The sequence below is a fragment of the Neopelma chrysocephalum genome, unplaced genomic scaffold (genome assembly GCF_003984885.1).
Source record: "Neopelma chrysocephalum unplaced genomic scaffold, ASM398488v2 Primary Assembly neopelma1_25, whole genome shotgun sequence".
Classification (NCBI taxonomy): domain Eukaryota; kingdom Metazoa; phylum Chordata; class Aves; order Passeriformes; family Pipridae; genus Neopelma; species Neopelma chrysocephalum.
In genome coordinates this window covers 40,475,137-40,500,987 of record NW_020897694.1, presented here as the reverse complement: position 1 = coordinate 40,500,987, position 25,851 = coordinate 40,475,137, and the positions used below count along the sequence as shown (strand labels likewise).

The following is a 25,851-nucleotide window of genomic DNA, read 5'->3' as shown; positions in this document are numbered from 1 at the left end:
GGTGTAAGGAGTACAGAATTACAGAAAGAATAGAAATGGAGCCCACAGCTTTTATGCATGGACTGCTCTCCCAGGCTATTGTTATTTAGTTTATCAGATACTGAACTCTGTCTTTGGACTGTTCTGACTGACTGAGGAGAAATGGACTTTTCTGTGAAAAGCCCTGTAGAGCACAGACATGTCTGGAGCCACAACAGTTCCTCAGAAAACTACTTGTGCTATTTGGCCCGGTACAAGATCACAGTAAGGGATTGGCAGCAGTAACTCAAACCTCATTGTGTGACTGCCTGCAGCCACATGTTAAGGGAAATAATATTTTGTGGGGATGACAGTGAGGCGCTACTAAGAGCCTCATAAGAAAGGACCTTTCTGTGCTCTTCGGTAGAGTTCACCCAATAAAATATTTACTGGTATAATAAATCTTAGCAGTGGGTTTTAGCATCAGGTTTTCAAGATTTTTCCAAGTGAAAGAAGACTAGCTTACAGCTTTGAAAAAGGAAAAACTGAAACCTCTTAAACCTACCTTTATTATTGCTTCTAATTTTATAGATAAACATGACCTTGTCACCTCTTACTGCATACTTGTTCTATATTATCTAAATACTGGGTTCCACAAGCTTTTCCTGTGTGAACTTTCTCTTATCTTTTTCATAGTGAAATTTAATCCTGAAGAGTTAAATATCTCATGGGGCACCTCGCATTTAGGCATAGAACTACTGAAAGTTGCATGTTACTAACTTAGATGACCGTGGAGCAGAAAAGTCCAAACAGGAGAGCTATTAGTATGTGCTCAGATGTGTAAATGCCTGATACATGAGGATTGTAAGAAAGGATACAGTGGAAAGGGAATACCTCATCTCAATTTAAAGATACTCAGTTAACCCTGGTGCAGCTGCATATCATTAAGCAGAGAGCTGAACCATATTCTTCAGGTGGGTGTTGTTGATGTTGCAAGGTAAGTTCCTGTTCTATAGATGGCTGGATAAAATGTGATGTCTAACATATGGTTTTTAATAATCTCAAAATATTCAGTACCATTTATTGACATAGGGTGTACTGAAAAACCACTGCTTTGTCAGGAAAAAATGATGGATTAAGGATGAGTACAATGGACAGTGGAAGATTACAGCTAATTCTTTTATAACTGCTGTTTTGGTAGTGAAATAGATGTTGTAAAGATATATGTGTAATACTTCTGAAGCAGGTTTTTCCTTTTAATAGATAATATTTTTTCATTATACTTGAAGTACAAGACAAAGTTTTATTAAAAAGGTGAGAATTCTCTTAGAAAGATATATATGTTACCCAGGACAAAACAAGAAGAACCATGGCAGTAAGGCAATACTTTCTAGGAAGAGTACTTTAACTAAAATGCTGAATTGGTACAAATCATTTACGTGTAAGTATTGATCCACAGGAATTAATAGTTCTTATCAATGGAGTTACTGAATAAAGTAATATCTGTAAAGAAATGTCTATAAGATGTGAGATCTTTGAATTCAACTCTATTTCAGTAGAGGACAGTGAGCCAAATCTTGCAACTATTTGGGTTGTTTTGAGGACATTATAAAATGTCCGTGTAACTGGTCTGATTCTCCTTCTGCAGAGAAGAATGACTCCTGGTACTTCACTCTGTGAATCTTTTGGAGATGACCACTGAGCTCAGTAGGAAAAAGAGAAGAAGGTTGTCTCATCTCTTACCTAAGTAAAAACCTGACAGCCCCCATACACAGTGCCCATCATTCTTACTGCATAGTGGAAGAGGCACATGGGGAATGTACCTTTTACATTCCAAATTTACCAAGGCTAAAGGAAGAATATTACATTCAGATTTGCAAAAGGCTCCTGAAATAGCTGCCAACTGTACCCTTAAGATTGCATTTCAGGGCATTCAGTGTTCTCTTCTTTGTTCCTTTGTTTTGAAAGTATTTTTTCCTCTTTCTATTGATCCTATTAAATATATTAAATAAACTTTTAAGATTTGCAGTATACCCCGAAAGCAAGTGTTAATCATACTTCTCTCCATCACAACTATTACTTGAAATGTATTTTATTAACTTAAGTGTTTACACATTGTTGGTATATGAATTTACCAAATGTGTGTTGTAGAATGAGAACTAGGTCCAAAAGAAATCAATAGATAATTGCAGTAGGGGAAAAAAAAAACAAAACAAAACAAAAAACCAAACCAAAACCAGACAGGATTTTTCAACATATGGTTTTGCTTCTGGTTAATTAGCAGTTTCTACTGCAAATTGAAAACAATATGCTGTTTATGAGAACAAAAGAGTATAGTTTTGTTGCTTTGCTGCTCATATAGGTTCATCTTTGAACAAAGAAAGCAAGCTAAAATTCTTATGGTCACAAGTGATTGGAAAGCTAATATTTTAAAAGTGTAAAACTGAATCTTAAACATGAAGTTCCTTTCAAGAGAAGTAAGAAATAGTGTAGATTAGAAAATTCAGAGCAGTTTTTGATGGCCTGTTTGAGTCCCACACTGCTGATTAAATACAATACACAGACTTCTTTTACTTGCATTCAGCCAGAGCCTTGTACAGCCTCTCTTTGTAATGCCCTTCTGTCCGAATGCATGATCTTGAGCATAACTCAGGTTATCTTGGTGTGCTCGGCAGTTTCCTGTTTTGAAAGCTGTCCCTGACAGTTTCCTGCCTGGGAGAGCGTCCCCTTCTTTGAGATTCCCAATGGTTTACAAATGCTTGAACACTGTGTGGCGTTCTAAGAAATCCTGTTGTTTGTGGTGCTGTCTGGTGTGGGGGAACTAGGGAGCCATCCTGTCCAAGTCATGGAACAGAACGAGATGACCCCTGAAAGTGTTGATGTCTGACAGTTTGAAAGCTCAGTTGTTAGGGTTTGCTATGCTTCTGGTAGACCCTTCCATGTTTACTGTAACAGCTCCCCATAGTTTGGGATGACACTGGAAAACCAAAAAGGAAATGTCTATGCTAAGCCTTCCAGTGGGTTCAGATATGAGAAGACTTCACTAGTGTGGGCACAGCAAAGCATGATAGGGTAGATTTAGGTATGCACCAGGAGAATGTGCCACACGATGGCATGGATGTTGCTGGAGCTAACAAACCTCAGTGCAAAGGGCACTGGAGAGCACAGGGCTCACACAGCTTGGGTGTGGCCAGTCTCCTCAGCACAGATCCACCACTGGGCTCTGAAAGCAGAGGCAGCAGTGTTGGGGTAGTGCTGTGTTTTGAGCTAGTAAGTCTGTCAGGGTCCAGCAGACCTTATGAAGAGCCAGTGTGAGGGGTAACTTCATGTGTTTGTTCATTTATCTGCAAACTAAATGGGCAGTCCACCACTAGCTAAGAGTTAACCACTTCTGTTTTATAGAGTGCCAGGGATGAACATCACCATGTAATGGGTAAGAAGTGCCAAAAACCAAATGCCCTGACAGTTCATACTGATATGCTGAGCAACAACTTTGCAGCTTCAGAGTTTATTTCTGTCAGCTGTGCTTAATTTCCATGCTCTCCTCTTTGTTGGATTACAGTCCAGGCTGAAGATATGGAACCTGTACCCTGCTGTTACCTTGGCAGCTCCTCAAATTTGTCAGTGAGAATATCCCAGGATTTCCAGCAAAATCTGTCATGGTGTGTGTACCCTTCCTTTCTCAGCACAGCTGCCAAACAGTTGTAAATGCCATATGTTGCTGTAAGCAGACAGGAAATGTAAAGTCTTAGGTTTGAAGTAAGAGCGTTGTATCTTAAATTTAGGTGGTAGTCCAAAGCTTTTGTGTCAGATACGTACTTTGGCAAGATTAGGTTAAAGCCCAAAATGTTACTTAGAGTTTGAATTGTTACTGGGTTTGGAACAAATTACACTGCTTTTGGTGTCCACGTTATGAATGCCTTAAATTTGTTTTAAAGCTCAGCCCTGTACAGGCAAAGCCTCTATAGTCTTTAAATCCCATTTATACCTTCCGGGTTTAGACGATTTGAATAGTATGTATGACACACACCGTCCAGTGGTAAATTTAGCCTGTAATAAGGCAAAGTAAATTAAGCACTGTAAAATTATGAAATTACTAAAATGCTGGACCCTCACACAGTTTTCGTTAGGCCAGGATTAAATTCAGAGAATTTAACTCCCTATTTAAGTGTAAAGGCACCGTTCAAAAACAAAACATGCAGCATTCCCGGTAAGGTTGTGCCAATACTTTGTGCAGTGGCATTAATGGTTGTTGCAGTGTCCTGGAAATATATTCCAATATCATAGTTCTGAATAGGTGTAAAAAGGCTTTTGTGGAGTTGGACTTAATAGTTCTAAAATGAGGATTGCATAGGCTTTCTGTTGCTCAGTTTACTAAAGCTTAAACCAACATGGAGCCTTTTTGTCTTTATTGACCTATTTATCCTTAATTGCCCCTCCAGGATAACATGACCTACTTCAGCCATCTGTAGTTAAGTCTAAATGAGTCCTCAAAGTTGTCTTTCTTCAATCAGTCCTTCCAAAAGCTCTGTGTGACCTGAAGAAATTACACTGTGTTTTCCATTTAGAAAATTAGAACTCTTCCTTAAAATCCCTTATTTTACTTAATTTCACACACTTAGAAACAACTTTTTAAATTATATTTCTTTTGCCTGCAAAAATGCATTAAGGTCACTCTGATTTTAGTTCCTTGGTAGAATAAAGCTTGTGAAGTTCTGGACAGCTAGAACTAGATGATCTATAAGGTCTCTTCCAACCCAAGCCATTCTATGAAGTTACCATAAAAAAGATAATGAGTACCGTGGAAAGGAAATTAGTGCATGTGGTATAAGCAGATGTCCAGGCCCAGGCAGATGATGATGCCTGGACACTTTAGTTCTTATTTTTAACACTGGCTACATTCCCTCAGCTTCCCCCCCCCCCCCTCAACAGCATAAGCTTTTTGGAGCAGAAAGAAAGTCAGCATATATGATGGAATGTAGCCAGTGTTACTGTATTCCAGTCATTTGTGTTTATTTTAAGGAGGAATTGGCTTGAAAGTGAAAGAGAGACTGATTTGAGGACCTAAAGTAGCACAGGAGATAAAGAGGAACTATAGGGACCAATCAAGGAGGATACCAATGCCCATATCTCTGCCACTGAGCGGGGAGATAAAAGAGCAAAGTGACTGTGTGTGCTATAAATTGGCATAAATACCTGTGCTGTCTGTTTGGCTGAGGAACACAAGCAGTGCTTGAGACAGAAGTACCTCAAGTAAACGCGTTTGGATTCGTATCTCACAGTTTCAGGGGACCTACTGCTATGCAGGATAAAGACCTCTGGTTGCCTTTGGGACCAAGGCTGGAGAGCAGCTCTCTTGTTTGTCTGTGAGTTGGCACTTGCCTCATCAACAGTACCTCTCCAATAGTAGCCCATCTTCCATGCGGGTTCTTGATTGGGAGGCAGATGCAGTGAGCTCTTGTCACAATCCTCTGGTGACTGAGGAATTTTCAGATCAGGCATAGGGATGCACGGAACCACTTGCAGCTTTCTGGGCTACAGTTATCGTGAAGTTTGGATGAAAATTCCAAAGTTTTGAATTATTAATAGCCTGTTAGACAAAGCTCTTTGAAGTTACTTTCTCATTACTTTTTCTCCCATTTATCTGGTTTTTAAGATCTCCTGTCACTGGCATATCATCATGTGTAATTATCTTGCCTATGCTTATAAAGTTGCAAAGGGCATTTCCATGGTGTTGGTCTGCCAGGCTGTATGATTCTGCTCATTTCTTCTGCCTCATGACCAAATTAAAAACACTTGCCTATCACATTTTTATTTATGCCACCTCACAACCCAACATTGATCTAAATTCTCTTTTGCCTGCTTGCCGAGGGATTCTAAAATACAGTTTTGTATATCTGATGGTTCCCCAAGCCTGAGAAAATTGCAGTATAGTATTGAGTGTTTTCAGATATACCTGGGGCATGAAGTAATAACAACTGAGACCAAAAATAAGCATTATAGGATAGGAAAGAGGAAGTTTTTATCAGTGGTACACTGGGTAAGATTTAGGGAGAATTAGATGGAATGTGGAGAAATAAGAAAAAAAGATGCATAGTGGAGGCAGGGAAATGCATCAGACTTCTTATCTGAACCTTGTCTAATGATGAGACTTTTACTGGTTCAGCTCCAACACAAAGACTCATTTTTTCTTAATTTTCTGTGCCACTTCATCTGTTTCTCTGAAGTGAAGGCAGTAACTGTCAAATCCAAAGCAAAGAGGGTCTAAATGCTGTGAGTTTTTGAATGTGCATTTAAAAATACATATATTCATAGAAGTTCAGTGTGGAATGAATTAGATTGTAGAATAGTATGCATGTTGTTTTATTCATAGTGATTTAGTTCTTTGGGGTTGTTGGGTTTTTTTTTTGCAGGGGGAGCGGTTTTTATTTTCAAAATCAGTTTTGAAGCATAAGCATCAATGAGAAATGCTGCCTCCTTGCTTACAGGTTGTGCTCCTGCTGTGGAGTGTCTCAGTATCAGCTGTGTTGGGTGAAATGCAGCTGTTACTGCCAGGAGCTTGATAAGTAATAATTTTACTTGGCATTCAGTGATTTTATACAGACCACTAGAGGCTGCACTTGTGTAACAGCATTTCTGACTGTTATATTAAATTGTTCCTATATTTCTTCATGAACAATAGTCAGTCTTAGTTTGAGCTGGGTAGGTTTTTCCTTCCACAGTTAAAGTTCATTGAGCTGATTGTGAGAGGGCCCAATAATCAAATAAAATGAATTCTTATACAACAATAGCCTTCTTTCGTGTTGAAACACAGTACAGGTGCTCACTAGTTAAACACAGTAAGGAGTAAATGGCAAGTTTTGTTCCTGACTCCAGAGATTTTGATACGGAGAGATAGGTGCAATGCAGCGACTTCCACACCGCCAAGCACCAGCCTTAAATTCAGCACCTCAGGAAGCTTTAGGTGAGCCTGTTCCTTAGGTCTGCTCTGGATAGTTTTTCAATGAGATCAGAAGTGATGGACATGTCCTTCCACCTGTGCTTCCTGCATTAGCTGGCTTATTCAGTGTTTTCAGCTGAAGAGATATAGGTTACAAAAACTAAAGCCAAAATTATATGAATTCTATCTGAAATCATGCAGACGTTTTTAATTGTTGCATTTGCATTTTTGCCCCATATGCAGTGCCATGTGGCAGAAATAGAGTGCACTCATAATTTCTGTTTTTTCTCATAAACGTTGCTGGAATAAGAACTGATACCTGATAGACCAGTTACGCACCTCAACTGAAAGTAATTCTTGTAGAAATCTGAACTGTATCACAAATTAATGTCATCACAATATGACAGGTCTGCTGTTTGAGTGGGAGCCAAAATGTCATGTCAGTTTGCTTTGGGGGCTCAGGAGGTCTGCTAGGTAGCCAAAGAGCTTCATCTGGATGTAAATAAATGCTACCCTTGTTAGGAACAGCTCTGTACTCAGATTTGTTCAGTGTTCTTTGACCTCAGTTAGTCACGCATCTGTGGCAGAACTTGGCACCAAACTGCTATTTTCTGTCTAACCAGTTAAATGCCATGACAGCAATATGCAATTATATAACAGCCATCTTTGGAAATACGCTTTCATTCTATTTAATTTTTTTGCAGATGGTTTTTTTGCCACTGATATCTCAATAACAATGAAAACTTCAGATTTTCTGTCATAAAAATAGTAAATATAATTTTAAAGTTTGCTAATTTAGAGCAAGCGTATTTAGTGGAAAGGTATTACTGTCCAGCTTTTGGAACACTTGTAGTTTGTCTTAGATGTGTAATCACTTTGATTGTATATATTTTCATACATATCATATATGATACCTTGCAAATTCGGAATATCATTTGTAGCATTGGTGTTATAAAGCATTATAACATTTCTTTATTTGCCAGGCTGTTCTTCAGTTAAATCCTTTCAAGTACTAATTTAAGTGCAGGTTTCTAGAAAACACATAAGTAAGATCTGTAATAGCAGCGGCGTTACAAAGCAGTATTCAGCTTAGATACTGTGTTAAAACCTAAAGCTCAAATGTCTGGTTTATAGTTCTTTTTCAGTTCCTGCTATCTCTAAATTGATTTAATCAGGCACCTTCTACATTGAGGCTGGTATTATGGGCTATAAAAGCCTGCGATATCAGTGGAGTGTGATATATCATGTTATTTTGATCATTTACTCCAGAAAGCATGAGTCTGCTTTCTTCTCCTTAGAGACTGTGGTTTAAAATGTTAAGTTCTTAATTTTAGTTTTACTTTGGATCATGAGAAAGAAGCTACCATAAGATCAAAATACTTCAAGACCAATTAAGTACAAAAACATTTTAATATTATTAAGTAGAATACCTTTTAAAATTAGGGCAACATGCCAAATATGATATTTTTTTCTCTTTTAAAATACCCAGCTGGTGGATTTGTTTTGGAATGAAGTGGATAAATTGGCCAGTTCTAAAACAAAGAATTGTAAGAAAAAGAAACTGCTCTAGGTCTAATTACTGTTTAGTGTCTAGGTTTTATTTAATGGTACAGTTGAATTTTACTTTTTTTTTTCTTTGTCAAGTTCATAGTCCATTAAATTCTTCTTCCCTAGAAAAAACTGCATCCTCTAAGACTTAGCTAATTATCAATTAGAATAGTCTTGGTTATCCTGTGTAAGGGACAGAAGGAGGGCAGATGTGCGGCAAGGCTATGCCAGGTGAATTGTTCCTGCCCTTTTCCTTGATGGGAAACCAGAATAAAACTGGTAACGTGAAATGTCACCACAGGGCTTAGCTGAATTTTTTTCTTTCATAGTTGCTATACTGGAGATTTTTATCTTGATTTGTTAAAACCATTAATATCACATTCCTCACCACATTATCTAACTGTCTTCTATAGCTTATAAAGACCACTAAAGAGGTGACTCTTTTCTGCTTTCATACGTTGCCAGAGCATTAGTGGTATAATTTTTTTCATGTGGGAAACCCTGATGATTAAGAAGCTTCTTGTCTCCCCTTCACCCCCAGGAAATCATTCCTAGCAGCAACAGGAGAGATGGAAAAGTGATCTTTGAAGCAGCTCAGGTTCAGTCAGTTGAAGTGTCTGAAAATATAGGATACAAAGTTTCTCATGGGAAACAACAACCTCACTTGTGAAGTGTCTGGTTTCCAATGACCTGTTCCTAAGCAAAGTAACAGAGAATTCTGTTTGTGATTACTCTAGTTTGTTTGCTGATGACTAAATATAGATGACTTCTGACTTCAAAGAATGATATCTGCTGGAAGCATTTTTATCACTGGGGGCATGATGGGAGTGCTTGATGTTCAGAGTGTTTGGTACCCCTGTTCTCAGGCTACTGGACTGTCTCCTTGTATATGCTGAACCTGTTTGAGCTCCAGCTTGTCTTTTTCTGCACTACATACAACTCTACTTTTGAGATTAATTTTTTTTTTTTTTTAAGAGCTGGTCCACACAAACCTTGTGGCATGCCCAAGCATAAACCTAACTGCTGTGTGGACAGAGAGGGTAATACCATTCCTAAGGTGATCTGCCACCACGTCTTGTATGCTTGCCCTTTTGTGGTGCAGTAGTATGACCAGTGATGAATGGATGAACCAATTCTGAGTCCTTCCTACATAGGCTTACAGTTGCATGCCAAAAAAGATCAGGATTTGTGAGCTATCTCTTAAAACAGTGTATGCATGTCACTGATGCACACTGATGGTCAGTGACAAGCTGCAGTGGGTGAGAAAGCTTTAAAAATGGGTGGTACCAGGGTTCTGCCGCAGACATTGCCTTGGTGCTCTGCTCAATGCAGTAATTCTTCATGGAATGTTACTGAAGTCCTACTATGAAAATAGCTGTTCAGCAGTCAAGAGCAAGAATTTCTAGTCCATTTGTATGTACAGGCAGAGGTAGTTGAGGTAGGGAACAATCCTGCGTGTAATGTGAGCCAACTGCTTAATAATAAAGCTTTAAGACTGAAATTCAGTTTTAGAAAACAGGAATTATGTAACCAAAAGTGCTGTACAGAATGTCAAACGTGCAAAGGTTTGATATTTTCAAGCGTCTGGCATGAACCTGAACATTTGCTTTGTTCCATTTTATAGAGATCGATGTATGCAAACAGTTTTCATACAGCAGTGTACAAGCACACTTATTTGTGTAGTAGTTGTCACCACCCATACCTTGGAGAAATGCAAGGAACTTTAACATGGTATTTATGTAATTGCTTCCACATACCCCAGAGGGAAGTTTCGTTCCACAGTCCTATGTACTATAAGCTTTCCCACCCTTTCCCCCAGGTGTATGAGCTCATATGTCTTGCAAACAAGACAAAGAGGGGGGTGTCCCCATAATCTAAAGCTGAGGAGTCACTAAGTAGAAAATTCAGTTTCTGCTCTACAGTGGAAAACTTGGTGCTTGTTGGGCAGGTACTTCAGCCTCGCTATCATCTCCTCCAAATGGTTTTACATTGGCTTCCCAGGGCAGAGGGGACTGAGCAGAAAGTCTACCCTCTGATGCATTTTCTCCTGTCCTCTGGGGCCCTGCTCCCCTTCCCCCACTTTATACCTTTCTGACCTGGCCTTTGTGAGTTTGCTGGACACATTTCCTGCAGAGCAAGAATGGTTTCTCTGCCTGTCTAAAAACGTTCTGTTCTTTGTTCTGCTGAATAAACAGAAGAACAGTGCTTACCCCATGATGTTTCAGTTTTGGTGGGGAGTTTTATGTTGTTTTTTTTTGGTGTTTCAGTTTTGTTCTTTTTTTTTTGCATGTGTTAGGAAGGAAACAAAGGAAGGAAATACTAAATTTTAATTACAAGCTTATATAAATTATGTTTCAGAAAGTACACCGGATACAAGTTAATACATTAAAGACAACAGAGGCTGTAAGGGAAATGTTAAGAAACCTTAATACACAGGTGCTTCTGTTAAAGTTTTCTGCTGTTTCTCACTGTTAGGGTTGGTTTGCAGTTATTTACAACTCTGGCAAATTTTCTTTCCATTTGTGAGGTCCCACCTGAGTTTTTGGTGTAATGTTCAGCCAAAATAGCTGAGTGGTTCCTAAGATGCTAGGTAACAAATCTGCCCTGCTTTTCAAACATTAAAACAACTTTGTTTGAGAAGCTCAAGTGTCTCCTTCCTTTGGTCAAGGACTCAGACTTGACACTTAGAAGAATGATGGCCTTTGTGTCAAGGAAGTACCTTGAGAAAAATCTGCTTAAATCCCAGGCCACAGATGCTCCGTAGCTACCCAAGCCTGTTGTCAAAAATGTCCTGTTTCATCCTGCGGCTGAACAGGGGCTTCTCTGTGGTTGCAGGATGAGCTGCTCCAAAGCCAGGTCTGACTACCAGGGCCAAGAACAGGAAAACTGTTGGGTGGAATGTAAGTATTGACTGTTGACAAGCAGGCAGTGCAGGCAAACTGCCTGACTCCATAGGCAGGACCACAGCTGACCAAATTGTTCACCCAAGGGAAGATACTGAAAGACTGTGTGGGACACAGGGTACAGGAAACTCAGGTTGGAGGATGAAGGGACTGCAATATTCAGGAAGGAGTGGGGTGAGAACTGATTTGATCATTTGACCTGACAGTTTTTAAAAAACAAATAAAATTACTTTTTTAACTGTTCTTGGGTCAAGGCAGCAAGGAATTAGAATGGTTGAAGGGATGAATGGGAGAGACAAATGTGGTTGGTGATGACAAGTTTATTGGAGAGTGATACAGGGGTATCAGAAGATGTGGGCTAAGCTGATGCGTACAATGCAACTGGAGCAAGGCTTGATGAGCAGGACAGGCTGTGCCCATCAGAGCATGCTTCTGCTACTGGACTGTCTCCTTGTATATGCTGAACCTGTTTGAGCTCCAGCTTGTCTTTTTCTGCACTACATACAACTCTACTTTTGAGATTAATTTTTTTTTTTTTAGGAGCTGGTCCACACAAACCTTGTGGCATGCCCAAGCATAAACCTAACTGCTGTGTGGACAGGGAGGGTAATACCATTCCTAAGGTGATCTGCCACCATGTCTTGTATGCTTGCTCTTTTGTGGTGCAGTAGTATGACCGGTGATGAGTGGATGAACCAATTCTGAGTCCTTCCTACATAGGCTTACAGTTGCATGCCAAAAAAGATCAAGATCTCTCTGCTCTTGCTGAAACACAGAGCAGAGACCAGAATGCATTCCTCTCAGCCACATGGGGGGAGGAAGAGAGGAATCAGTATTGGGATAAAATGTAATAAATTTGGCTTAGGGGAAGAGGGACAGCTGGCACTCACAGTTAAATCAGGAGCCAAAGCAAAAATTGAATATATGCTTGTTACCAAAGCACCATTCATCCTATGCCCTAAAAGAACAAGAGGGTTTTCCAAACTGTCACATAACTCCATATGCAGGTATGTGTGTGGCAGCAAAGAGAGGTCAGTAGAGCAAGAGTGCATTGGCAAACAGACCTGTTTTGAATATTTACTTTTCTTGAATACGTGACTTTGTTGTCTTGATAATGTTCTCAGCTTTGTTGTACACAATGTCTTAGTTTGGTTTGTTGCTTCCTGCCTACAACTTGCTGGAACTGGATCCCAGTTTCCATAGCCAGGCCTTTGCAACAAGACACTGTTGTCAAGATGACAAATATTTTTCCTACCCTGATCAGTTTGGAACAGAGCATTTAAATTTTTTTTAGTGGTCTATATTAGCGGAGTGTTAACAGTTTGAAGTCAGGTGCTCAAGACTTTGCTGCTGGGTCTCGTCTAGGCAGCAGTGGGGAATCCTGTCTTTTATGTCTGAGCCTGGAAGGGAGTCCCATTCTGATTCATGCAACCACACAACATATTTGATCCAGTGGAAAAAGAAGGTTGGCTAAAGACATCTTTTGGGCTATCTTAGAGATGCGCTTTCCTTTGTCAATTCTTCCACTTAAGTAAGCCTTATCTTTTTATTTTTCTAGGATAATGATATTAAGTTCTACTTATTGCCAGATGTTGAGGCAGGTGATTAACTGTGTGGAGCTGCCATCTAGATTGTCCTTGGGATCCCAGCTGAGCTGATCCTGTGCTCCTGGACAGAAATCTGATTGATGCTCTGTCAGAGGCTTTAATTTTATTCATGTTTCACAGAAATGTCAGTAGTTTCTTAAAATATGATACAGATGTTGCACTTTAGTACTCTGAGATTATGCTTCCTCTGAGGAAGTATGGAGAAGTTTCAGGGCTCCTGAGAACTTCTACTTAGCAGAGAAAATAGCTCTTTAAGAGTCTTAATACACTCCAAAATCCACATGAAATCCTATGGGAACAGCTGTAGCATCTTTTTAACTCCATTCATCCACATTAAGGCTATATACCCAGGGAGTTTGTTTTGCTACGTGATTATTGTGGAAAATGATTGCTATTTTAATTTTATTTTGCTCAGTCACTAAAGGTTAAAATGGTGGGAACTTTAAATGGGAACAGGAGGGTGCTAAAATCAATTTGGATCTCTCTCCTCCTTTTGCTCTTTAAATGTAGATAAATAAGAGGGGAAGCTTTAGTAAATCATGGAAATTTACTGTAGTGGGAAGCATATTGCTAATATAAAGCCCTGTTTGTCTGCAAGTGTTGTTCAGGCTTAAAAGACAAGTGCTCAGATGTTGTTTATCAGTGTTGTACTAACCCAGAGGCAAGAGTTAAGTAATGTGTGCTGAATGTGGGCAGTGAGGGTTGTTTCTAATATTCTGCAATGTTAAAAGGACTGATTAGCCTCTTCTGAAAGAAAGCAAGTGTTCTTTTGTATTTTTAATGACTATTCATGTTTCCCCTAAATATTTTGTTTGTAAATTCGAGAGATACTGCATTTTGTAAAAGAGGGGAAATAGACTGTGAGTCATGTTTAAATTTGTAATTTTGAGGAATAGCTTAGGATGACACATCTGGGTACCCGTGTTCTTCATCCTCTTAAACATCCTCTTATCATTATGCTCCTGACATAATCTTATAAAGCAAAGCTGGTGTTTCCATGATTCAGCAATCTTGAATAAGGAATCCTAACATTCTGTTGTGCTGATTTTTATATTGCCTTTTAACATATTACCATAACAAATAGATGCACAATGTTTCTAAAAGTCACTCCATGCAGACAGCAGGCCTTGTAATAAATTATTATCAGGACTAAAATTATAGCACATACATTAAAAAATTACCAAATACATGAGAAAACAATAAATCTGAGCCTGTCTGCCTTGTACTTGCCTGCTGTTTCCATTTTGATTGCGATTGGCTGGCAAGGGCTGCTGCTGCCATTGCACAATTGGCTTAGATGGAGAATTACAAAACAGGAGCATATCCCTTGATCAGGACTCGGTAGCACATGCAGCTGAGCACAGGCAAAAAAGAAAGGTCACCCGTACACAAGGATTTGAGCAGAATCTCTCCCACAGATGTTTCCATTCCAGAGAAGCGCATCTGATCTCACTGTTCTCGTCTGTGACTTGGGGTTTTTAAATGCCGTAAGGTTTTCTTGTTTCAGTGAATGTAAAAATGCACCTAGGAAGAAGTTTGCAACCTGGAAGCATATGAGAATTTCAGATGCATGGAGCAATATCATGGAATGATAGAAGGATCTGTGTTTATAAGGAGTTTTAAATATCAGTGAGGAGGAAGACAATTCAAACAGAAGGTTAAAAGCAGATGCGAAAGAAAAACAACTTTATTTTGATCCTGAAATTATACTGAAAACAGCACGAGGAAGGGATTATATCAGCACCAAAACAGTGGAGAATCGAAGGGGTTTATTTTCCTCTGAAATAATCCCTGTACAAGAAATGTAAAAACTGTCTTCCACAAGAAAGAATTCATTATTTGAATACATTTTGAAACTCTGTGAAGCTCATATGGAACTGCAGCATCTTTGCAATGGTGTATAGCATATCTTTATTTAATGAAGATTCTGCACAAAAAGGTCAAGCTACTTTTTTTTAAAGCAATTTTTAACTGCTTTTCTGAGTGAGAGAACCGGGAGTTACATTTGTATTTTCAACTAAACTTTCCCTTTTTCTCCTTTCTTCCTTCAAACTTAGTTTACGAGATGCTGGAATTGGATTTATTCTTGTCATAGATCGCAGACAGGACAAATGGACCTCCGTGAAAGCTTCCATACTGCGGATAGCAGTGAGTACTGTTTAAAATTAACTCCTTAGAAAGATTTTTCTGTGTTGAACCTTCGTCTTACAAGTGGAAAACCAGCAAGTATTTTTTTTTATTCAACAAAATGTCAGCTAATAAATGATATAAAAAGTAACCAGTAGTTCTTTTGTATCCTGGCTGACTGGACCGAGCATCATGCGTCTATAATGTGCTTTTAATGCACTCTGCAACTCAGTACATCTTCCTAAGTATGCACTTGGAGAGCATGTGTGTGTGCATTTGAATGTGTGCAGTGTGCAGCTTTCCCAGATGGGAACTTATATTTGCATGGACATCCCATCTGTCCCATAGAGCTTTGGGTCCACTTCTCACTGTTCAAGTGAGCTTCCCTTTTAGGAAGAGATGAGGGTCCTGGTTAAGTTTACCACTTGTGAAAGGAATTCATATGTAAAACCCGATCTTGTAATGTTTGTTTTAAAACAAGGGTTAATTGTAAGCACGAAAATCTCATGTGCCCTCTGTGATCAGTCAACAGCACATGCTGTTAACTTGCAGTCTCCCTTTTAATTAATGCTTTAAAAATCTGAAATATAAGCTTATTAGAGGCACTTTTTTTTTAACAGAACTAGGAAAGGACAGATTCATATTTATCATGTGCTTATCCTACTTTTGGTTTACTTTTTTAGTTTTTATTTATTTGGTTGGCTGGTTGGGTTTTTTTCTTGTTATTCTTGCTTGAATTGCTAGTATCAATAATCTTTCCAGTAAAGGCTGAAAAACAGAGCTGTAAGCATCTTTTCTTTGATATTTAATTGCTGAAAAATGTTGGCTCTGTAAGATAAAAGTCAAATCAAAACAGTAAGTCTTTGTGTAGCCTCATTATGGCCAAAGAACTTTTTTCTGTATTATAAGTTAAAAGGTATTTCTTTAAGGTAGTACATTACTGCCACTATATGACATATTGTGAATGACTAAATAACGATATAATACCCCCAAATATTATATCATAATACACAAATTATATCAAATGTACAGATTTTTACACAATAAGTATGTTAGGAATGTTACAATATTGCAAATGCACTAAGTATTAGCAAAATTTGCTTTTGCAGCTTATGTTGAAATTTTGAGATGCAGCAATGAGTAGATTCCAGTAGTGGAAACTGAGAGCAGCATAAAGGACTATATCTCAGGAGGTTTTGAATCTTTTTCAAAATTCAGTGCTGTAGTTTCTCTTCAAGGACAGATAAGCGTTGCACAGATGATGGTCTTTTTATTTGCATAATTGGGGTTGTAAGGGTCAAGGAGAACTACAGACACATTGCTTATAGCCGTAATGACAACATTTATGAAAACATTCCTCCAGTGTGTTATTTTGCTTAGAGGCACTATTTGCAGAACCTGAGTAACTATTCTCCATTGTAAGGGGTGATGGTGTTGGTGCCTAAGGGATTTGCCCAGAGAAGGGTGTTAAGTGCAGGGAGCACCGCAGGTTTCAGTACTGCTGCTGATGAATTATTTTGCTTTTTCCATCTTTCCTCATTCTTCTGTGAGGTTTATTTAAAAAAGAAATCATGCTTCCTAGCTGAGGTCTAGTCTCTTAGAGGCATGATATTTTTTTATATCTGCTTCTCTTTTTGAGCAGCAACAGTTTTGGCTTTGAATTGCATCCATTGGTATATGTAGCAGTCCTCCTGTTGGGCTTCAGCAATAGTCACATCAACCCTGAACACTGGAAAATTTTATCTTCCCATTTCAAAAGAAGATATAGTGAAAATTGGTTTTGTCCATCATTTCTTTACTATACGATTTGCAATAAATAAAATTTAATACACTTCAGCTGTGTGTTCCTTAAAAAAAACCCAAAACCACAGCCAAATATATACAAGACGTATTTTGCGCCAAAGTTATGAGTCCTATTGATGGAAAAATATTTTTTTTTCCCTAATATCCAATCTAAACCTACCTCCTTTCAGTTTGAAGCCATTCCCCCTTGTCGTATCCCTCCCTGCTCTTGTAAAAAGTGCCTCTTCTTTTTTTTTTTTTGATTGCTAAAGCTTATTGTTGTGTGTTAGGATAAATGTCTCATATTATTTGAGAAGAGAGTTTTGGCTGTTGTGTTATTTGATGTAGTTTCTGCAGCATCCTTTCTGCCATCTTTCCTGATTTTTCTCTTATCATCCCAAGGGAGTTGACCCTCTTGATTTGTGAAATCAGAAATGCCAGCATAGAGTGCTGTGGATGGAGCATCTGCCAATCACTAGTACTCTGACAACTGTAGGAAGTACATTTGTAAGCACTGAGCAGTGATGAACTGAATCTGTATTTCATCAAGATACTTAAAGGTTGCTGTAGTCAAGACTGTGAAGCCGAGCTAAACCTATTTTTGCAAACATAGTGGAAGGTCAGTGACTGCACTGCTTGGCCCAGGATGACTGCTGCTCAAGCACATACAGTGACAGTGGGACTGAAAGCACAGCCAGAGGCACTGGGCTGAAAGATGGCCCCTCTTTTCCTGGGATGTGACAGAGATTGTGGCAAGAACATGCCCAGGCATGGAGGCTTTGCTTTTGATATACTCTATTTGATCAAGTTGCAATGGGTAGGTGGCCCAGGAGGTTGTCCATAACCAGTGCAAGACAGCAAACTGTGGCTTAAGAGACACTGCAAACAACATTTTATTTTTTTATTTTCCCCTTGATTTAGCTGAAGTGAACTTATTAGCCTAGGAAGAATCTGGCCTACTAGGGTGGTCAGGCTGAGAGGTGGAGTTCTGGTAGAGATTCCAAAAGCCAAGTTTCATGTTGTTTCACGTGAAGTCCTGATATTATTTATTCAATCTGCAGTTGTAGGAGCAAGGTTCTGTACTAATCATTGTGTTCTAGGGTTTCACACTGCTCTCTTCATAGTTGCAGTGTATTTTCTTAAAAAAATTAAGCCTAATCCTTACATTGTCTCTTGTCCTGTCTCTCATCTTCCTCTATTTTGAGGGAAAGGTTGAAGTGTGAACTCACACTTTTAGACAAACAAAATACTGCACTGAGCATCATTAAAAGTTTTACCATAGCCATCCATCAGCCTCATATTGAAGGTCCAGAGAAAATAAACTTCCTTAAACTTGATGCTTAAGGAATAACATATGTCTGGGCAACTGCTCTTAAGGAAGCAGTTGGTATGGAGGTCACTTGGGTGGTAGTGAGGAATTTTTATCCAGTTACAAAACTTTGCAGCCATTTCTAAATGTGACAAGAGATGGGTTTTATCCAACCTCCTGAGAAGAACATTTGCTTTGTGATTTGCCACCTTTAACTAAGGGTGCATTGCATGCAGATTTCATAACTTATGTTTTGGACTGCATTGTCCAGAGCACTGCTTTTCTCAACTTTTTGTGAATCAAAATGCAATCACTGTAGCAGAGGCTTAACCCAATAGTTGCTTTGAAGATTGGGGCCAAGACTGTAGCTGGTAGGAAGAGACCAAAAGCCAGTGGAGAGACTAGAGTGTTTAGGTTGGACTTGATTTTAGAGGTCCTTTCCAACCTAATGGATTCTGTGATTTTGTAATGCCAGCTTAAACTTTGCAGGAGTGAGGCAGTCCCATTTTTGTGCCATCTGGAGTCTTATCATTGGTTTGACATCCAGGGTGGGAAACTCCTTCAGCCTCTGGTCATGTTTCTCATTTTGCTTGGATTCAAAACAAGAACTTGGCAGTGTGATGAAGCTAGAACAGTATTTGTATTAATTTTGTGGCTATTGTTATGAATGAGTCCAGTAAATAATAAATGAAAAATTTATCTTTAGATTAGTATGGTTTTGTCTTACTGCTTTGGATGTTTTGAGCCTATTACAGGTGCAGGTACTTTTGCAGTTATCCTTGTATGGTTAGCCATTTTTCCTTTTTATTACATTTTTTTCCTAACATGTAAAAAGAGAAAAGTGAGTCACTTAAGCTCTGAAAACAGTATCATAACGTCACAAGCATTAAACACGGATCTAATGCAAAACAGTTCAATGCTTTTAAAACTAGATTTCAAACTGCTGCTTTTATGAGTTGATTTAATTCAAGGTTCTTTCCTGACAAGAAGTCTGTGTAAGAGACTTCATTCTAGCTAGGAATAAAGAGTATTTATTAGCTCCTTTATATACAAAAGTGTTTTGGAAAGAAGTGCGCTGTGGCTTATGGCATGCTAGCGAGTGCAGAAGGAAAAACACCATCACAGAGTTTTGTAATGTGGGTATACTGAAGCTGGTCATAAAATGAAAATTAGTGTTGTTCCAAGTATTTTGAGAACTGCTAAAACTGAATCAAGCGTTAGCTCTTTGGTGGCTCACATGGTTCTGATATTTCTGAAAATTGGGTTAACTTCAGGATCAGTGGTGGGAGTACAAACACCACGGGTGGGGGTACAAACAGCCTCTGTCATTAATATTCTGTGAAGAAATGTGATAGTTAGGATTATATGCAACTACCTTGTGGTCCAGAGGGGGCCACGAAAATGATCAGAGGTCTGGAGCACCTCTTGTATTAGAACAGGCTGAGAGAACTGGGGTTGTTCAAGCTGGAGAAGAGAAGGCTCCGGGAAGACCTCATTGCAGCCTTTTGGTACTTAAAGGGGGCTTATGAAAAAGAGGGGGAGTGATTTTTTTTACACAGGCATATAGTGATAGAACAAGAGGGAGTGGTTTTAAACTGAATGAGTAGAGACTTAAGTTACAAGTTAAGGAAGACATTCTTTACTGTGACATTAGTGAGGTATTGGAACAGGTTGCCCAGAGAAGCTGTGGATGTTAATCTAGTAAAGAAAGACACTTTGAGGGGAAAAGAAACCAACCAGTTTTCAAGCACACAAGCCTTTCTTCAAGTCACAGTGAAGTTCATTGACCTCAGTGAAACAGTCCTTGAAGGCACTTTATTTGATGTCACTACTAAACATACATGACCATTTTTTGGTGCTTAACATTTGGCACAGCATTATTGAGGAGTCATTGTTTGGTCTGTCTGCTTAGCATACAATGGCTTCAAACAAATATGCTGCTGGACTGGAACAGCAGTTTTTTTGTTTTGTTCTCGTGTTCAGGGTGACATTGACTGGTCAATGAAGTTCACAGGCATTTACGGAGTATCTCTTACATCATAGTATTGTCTCTTCAAGTCACCAGGGCTTTAAAAAAAAAAAGTTAGTAAAAATAGTAGTATTTGGACAGTGCAGATACACCCAGAGGGTGGTTGGGCACTGGAACAGACTCCCCAGGGAATTGGTCACAGCACCAAGCCTGACAGAGTTCAAGAAGTGTTTGAATTATGCTCTCAGGCACATGGTGTGACTCCTGGGGATGGTCCTGTGCAGGCCTAAGAGTTGGACTTGATGATCCTTGTGGGTCCCTTCCAACTCTGCATATTCTGTGATTCTGTGAATCTTTGATAAACTGTAATTGCTGGCACAGGTTCAACATTATTTGCCGTAATAATCCTCCCTTTTTTTTGTTTGTTTCACAAAGATCAAGTTGCAGATTTAACTCCTAGCAACAAAAAGCAGAGGAGGTATAATTTTTTAAGACCTGAGGGTTTGAAGGAAGAAAAAACCAAACCAAACTAAATAGGAGGCAGACTAGTGGAGACAAGATGCTATTGTAGACAGCGTTGGAGTAATCTAGAATTTGAGCTTCTTCAGAGAGAGAGGGAAATTTTGACAAGCCTCGAATGGGAATTCAAGTGATACAAGACTGTATTGACTTCATCATCATCATTTTGGGTAGACACACAGAGATGGACAATAATTGTAATGTGTATTCTCTGTCTACTTTCTTTGAATTGAACACCCTACTTAACTTTGTCATGCAATTAAACTCTATTTCATAAGAGCTAATACAAAGTTCAGAAAAAATTACCATTACATTGCTTTTGGGTACTACTGTTTGCTTCAGTAATAGCCTAAATATTATAGAATCGCAGAATAACAGCTTGGGTTGGGAGGGACCTTGAAAAACCATATGGCCCAACCTTTCATGGGGAAAGGGAGCCTTGATGAGATTATCTAGATGCAACCCTGTGCATTTGCATCTTGAAAACCTCAAATGATAGGGATTCTACTACGTCCCTGGGGAGTTTGTTCCAGTGAATGATTGTTTTCACTGTAAAAGAGAATATGTATTTCTTATATGGAGATGAAGCCTTTCCCAGTACAACTTGTATCCATTGGCTCTTGTCCTTTCCACATGGCTTCTGGTGAAGAGGGAGCCTCTGTCCTCTTTGTAGCTACCCTTTAAGTGGCAGCTGGAATACTGTGATGAGGTGACCCCTGACTCTTCTCCAGAGAGCAGAGACCTGACTCCTTCAGTCAGTTCTTGCTGGGCAGGTTCTCCAGCCCTTGGATCATCTTCACAGTCCTCCTTTGGACCCTCTTCAGTCTCTGTGTTTTTCTTGAATTGTGGGTACCACAACTGGACACTCCAGATGTGGCTGGACAAGTGCTGAGTAGAGTGTGATGATCACGTCTCTGTCTCTGCCAGTCACAGCCCTGCGGATGCAGCCTGGGATCCAATTTGCCGTGCCTGCCACAGTGGCACACTGCTGACTCCTCCTCAGCTTGTTGTCCACCAGCAGCCCCAGGTCCCATTCAGCATATTTCCTCTGAAATTCTCAAGTAAAAATCTAGGCTACAGTCACAATGTGTAAAAGTGAGAATTTAAAATTAGAATGAAGAAATTTATTACTCATACATGTACCTTAAATTTCCTTTTACTGCTTGGAGTCTTTATGTTTCATAATTGTATGCTGTTACGTGTTTCTAATGTATCTTCCCAACTTGAGGCTAGCAGGCTGGGCATTTCCCAGCACTCTGAGTGAGGCTAAAGGAAGGGGTTGCAAATATTTGCTGCCATAGACAGTATGTCAGGAAGTCGTGTAGTGGGGTGGATATCTCACAAGACGGAACCTTATTTTTTTTCAAAATGTGTTATCTAAAAGATATTTCTTATTGGAGCTTTTTCTTCTGAGATTTTGGCATTGCCATTGAATAAACTTTACATTTTGGAAGTTAGAGGTGACAAGTAACAGCTCACTCAGACCCTGAACACTGCTGTTACAGGCCCAAAATAAATTAACATGTCTCTTAAATGTGTGAAATAAATAAACTATACATCTATCATTCTAAAAAGATTACTGAGGAGATTTAATTAAAAAATCTTTTTTCTCTTCTTGTAATATCTCTTAGTATGAGTGAAATAATTTTCTTAAATAAATTTGCAGTTGTCCCTTGTGTGATAATTCAGAAAAAATGGTAAAAAGGGATCATCTTTTCTTTTTCTTCTGAATACAGTGAGTAATTTTCTATAAAAAGTTTTTCTTCTGATAACTGTGGGTTAGTTAGCCTACTAATTTCACTAGTTAGTAACTAGTTTTTGTGAACAGGGTACTTTTTTAATGAGCTTTACAGTTCAAGCATGAGGAGCTACTGAGGACACTCAGAATTACCTGGATTCTGTTCCCAACCTTCAGACTTCTTTGGGAGTGAGCTGCTATGCTTTCTAGAAAATTTGGACTTCACTGAAATGGAGACAGATTGAGAAGCGCAAGCCTTTAAGGTTCCCTAATCGAATTGAAACCTTTGTTGTATACTGAATATCTGGGGAACCACAATGAATCTGTGAAGTTTTCCAGAAAAGTTTTGAACTACTTTTCCCTTTAAAAGTTTATCATTTGCAATAATAAGTACCTGGAACCCTTGGAAATTTCAAAATTAGTTTTAAGCCACTGATCAACCTTCCAGATACTAACAGTTCCACTAGGCATGGAAACAGCATAGCATAACAGCTCCTTCAGTCATTGGGGCTTTTTTGTTAGCTTTTTTATTTTTTTTTTCCTTCAGTGACTCAGTTTGCTAGAAATGTGAAATAATTTCTAACAGTATAATGAAGAAAATTGCATACGTAATCATTATAATGATAATTTCTTTAGTGAGTCTCAGTGCCTCCCTACAGTAGAAATACTGAATAGAGGAGAACACTTGCATGTTTTCAAGAATGGCTAAACGCCAAATATGCAAGCCTCTGCCATAGCAGAGGTTGATTTTTAGTAAATTAATGCTATTTTTTTGCTTCTCTTGTGTTTTCCTTCTATCACTTGTAGAACTAGGGAAGATCCATCTGACTACTAGTGGGAAGATGATGAAAAAACACAGCTGTTATGCTTGATTTTTATTTTTGTCTGCAAAATTAAAGCTTACTTCTAAGCTACTGCCTGAGAAATTCCCTCTCTGTGGCAATAAGTTGTGTAGGCAACTGGCAAGGTAGCATATGCACAAATTAGAAATATGTTGTTAGGTGTTCAGACAATAACGGAGGTTTCTCTTGGCACCTTCTATTAAAGAGAAGATAAAGTACCCATGAAAGTACTGCTGTTAAAAAAATACTAAGCCACTGCTGTTCGTTCATTAGCCTCCTTGGGTAGGTTGTGATCTTAGCTGAAGAGCAGTACAAGCCAGCCCTGAAAAAAAAATGATTCCTAGAGAATAGGTCCCTGTTCCCGAAGACAAGTAATGTCTTTTGAATGAAGCTCTTTGTACTAGTAATGTAACTATATGATTGGTCACCCCAGTATGGGAGGCCTTTGATACAGTTGGTTCGTGGTTTATCGGGGGCTTCTCCTTGCTCAAAAATATTTTCTGGAGCTGAGACACAGAAAATAACAGACTAAACTTACTTTGCAGGCTTCTTTCCCAGGAAACCTGCAACTGGTCCTTGTTCTGCGCCCAACAGGATTTTTTCATCGAGCTCTCTCGGATATTGCTTTCAAATTTGGCAAAGATGAGTTTAAAATGAAAGTACCTGTAAGTAATCCTCTGTTTTCACTTTACTACCAGGAATTTGTAAAAGTACTAAATGTAGCCAGTAAGGACCAAAAATACCCACCAAAAAGCCACGTTTAAAGGCAGTTCTAGCAATTTTAGCTAATTCATGATGGTTTACTCTTGAAAGAATATGTGAATTTTGAGGCAGACGCATTTCCCATGGACAAATGCTATGGTTTCTGTCATTTGAGCAAACATACAATGGATGCTTGTTGTTTTATTGCCAGTAAACCCACTGATTGTACTTTTGTTTGCAAAGGTACAGCATTTATATTTTAAAATAAACTTTGAAACTATGAGCTAATGATACAAAAGTTATCTGCTCATCAGATGTAAATTTCAAGGCTGAAAGATAGTCTTTAAGTACTTTTCCTCTGTCTTTCACTTAGTGTAGGAATCAGTCCTTACATGATAAATCCATGTAGACACTACTGTTCTCTCATGGAGACCCAGGATAACAAGGAAAAATAGGGAGAAATGAATGTTGCTCTTAGAAAATAGCCAAGTATGGTTTATCAAGATTAGAAAACCTGGCAGTGTAATTTATGTTGTATAAAGCATAAGCCTTTTTTCTAATATGCATGGTGCTCTTGTTTCTATTCAGTTACTTACATTTACATCAACTTCAACTGAAACAACTGTTAAGTTTGTTTTTCTATACCCAAAGGAAATAGTTTTATCACTTACTTCTATATTCAGTGGCTAAAGGATGGAACTTAGAATCCTTAACAAGGGACTTGTCACCACTGATCACGTTCACTTTTTTCTCTCCTGCTGCAGATCATAATGCTGGGCTCAGTATCAGAACTGCAGGGTTACATTGATAAGACACAATTAACAGAAGATCTTGGTGGCACCCTGGATTACTGCCATAACAGATGGCTGTCCCGTCGCACTGTAAGTCTTAGGTTTTGTTTTAACTTTTCAGTTTAATGAACCCTTCTGTTTTATACCCTGTCATTTATAAAACAGATTCCAAGTGATGCAAGTTGACTTGCTCAGAGTGAGAAGATGTTCCCAATGGTACTTAGTCATCTTAGAGAAATAATATGAGTAATAACTTGGGAGTGGTTTTCTGAACACTTGGAGCAAAGGAACTACAGTGTATTATTGTGTTGAGGTTTATTGGTTTTGCTACAAGAAGGAAAAAGCTCAAGTTGTCAAATAACTCCAGATTATAAAAATATGAAGAAGATACACCTGTTACAAGCCTAAGAAAAATATACAATTAAGGAATTAATGGTGACGGTATCTGTTGCTTGCAAAATTATACTTTGACCATTTTTCAGTCTTGTAATTCATCTGTTTGGGTTTGTTTTGAGAGTTATATTTTGTGTGTATGTGTTTGTTTGTGCATATGTGTATGATGAGCTCAAAACATCTTTAATGCTTTTTATTCCAAAAGGCTATAGAAGGTTTCGCCCAAAAGGTTAAGCAAACAGCTCAGATTCTTCAGTCCTTTGGGACTGAGCTGGCTGAAACAGAACTACCAAATGATGTGCAATCCACCAGCTCCCTTCTTGCAACACACACAGAAAAAAAGGACAAAATGAAGGTATGTAATTTTTGTAAAGATGCTGTCTTATAGTTAAACTGCATTTTAAGTTATAGCTAGCAATATAAATAGAAAATATGGGGCATGTTAATAGAAAGTAACAATGTCAACCACTGAAATCTTGTTGAACTTACTTGATTTGATGTTAAAAATCCTTTTTGCATTCAAAAATGACATTTCTTGAGGCTAAGTTTATGTATGTACAAATGCATAATGATTTGTATGTGAAACAGTAATTTCTTTGTAAGTATGGTGTGTTTAATTTGTACTTTTGTTTGCAACGGGAAATTTGATTGTATTTGCATGCACATGAAAATATATGGCCTTTTGAAGCATGAACAAATGTTCTTTCAAATAGGCTTAAATGA

The 25,851-nt window shown here is 38.6% G+C and overlaps 1 protein-coding gene across 9 annotated transcripts in view; it reads left to right on the top strand.

Moving 5' to 3' along the window:
* The window catches only part of MCF2L (MCF.2 cell line derived transforming sequence like), a 162,921-nt gene that overhangs the window by 108,802 nt on the left and 28,268 nt on the right, over positions 1-25,851 (top strand). For all 9 annotated transcript variants that reach the window (XM_027675055.1, XM_027675061.1, XM_027675057.1 and 6 more), the window contains 4 exons: positions 15,014-15,104; positions 23,788-23,907; positions 24,709-24,825; positions 25,334-25,483. In XM_027675055.1, the coding sequence (XP_027530856.1) occupies positions 15,014-15,104; positions 23,788-23,907; positions 24,709-24,825; positions 25,334-25,483 (478 nt within the window). The remainder of the gene's footprint in view (positions 1-15,013; positions 15,105-23,787; positions 23,908-24,708; positions 24,826-25,333; positions 25,484-25,851) is intronic.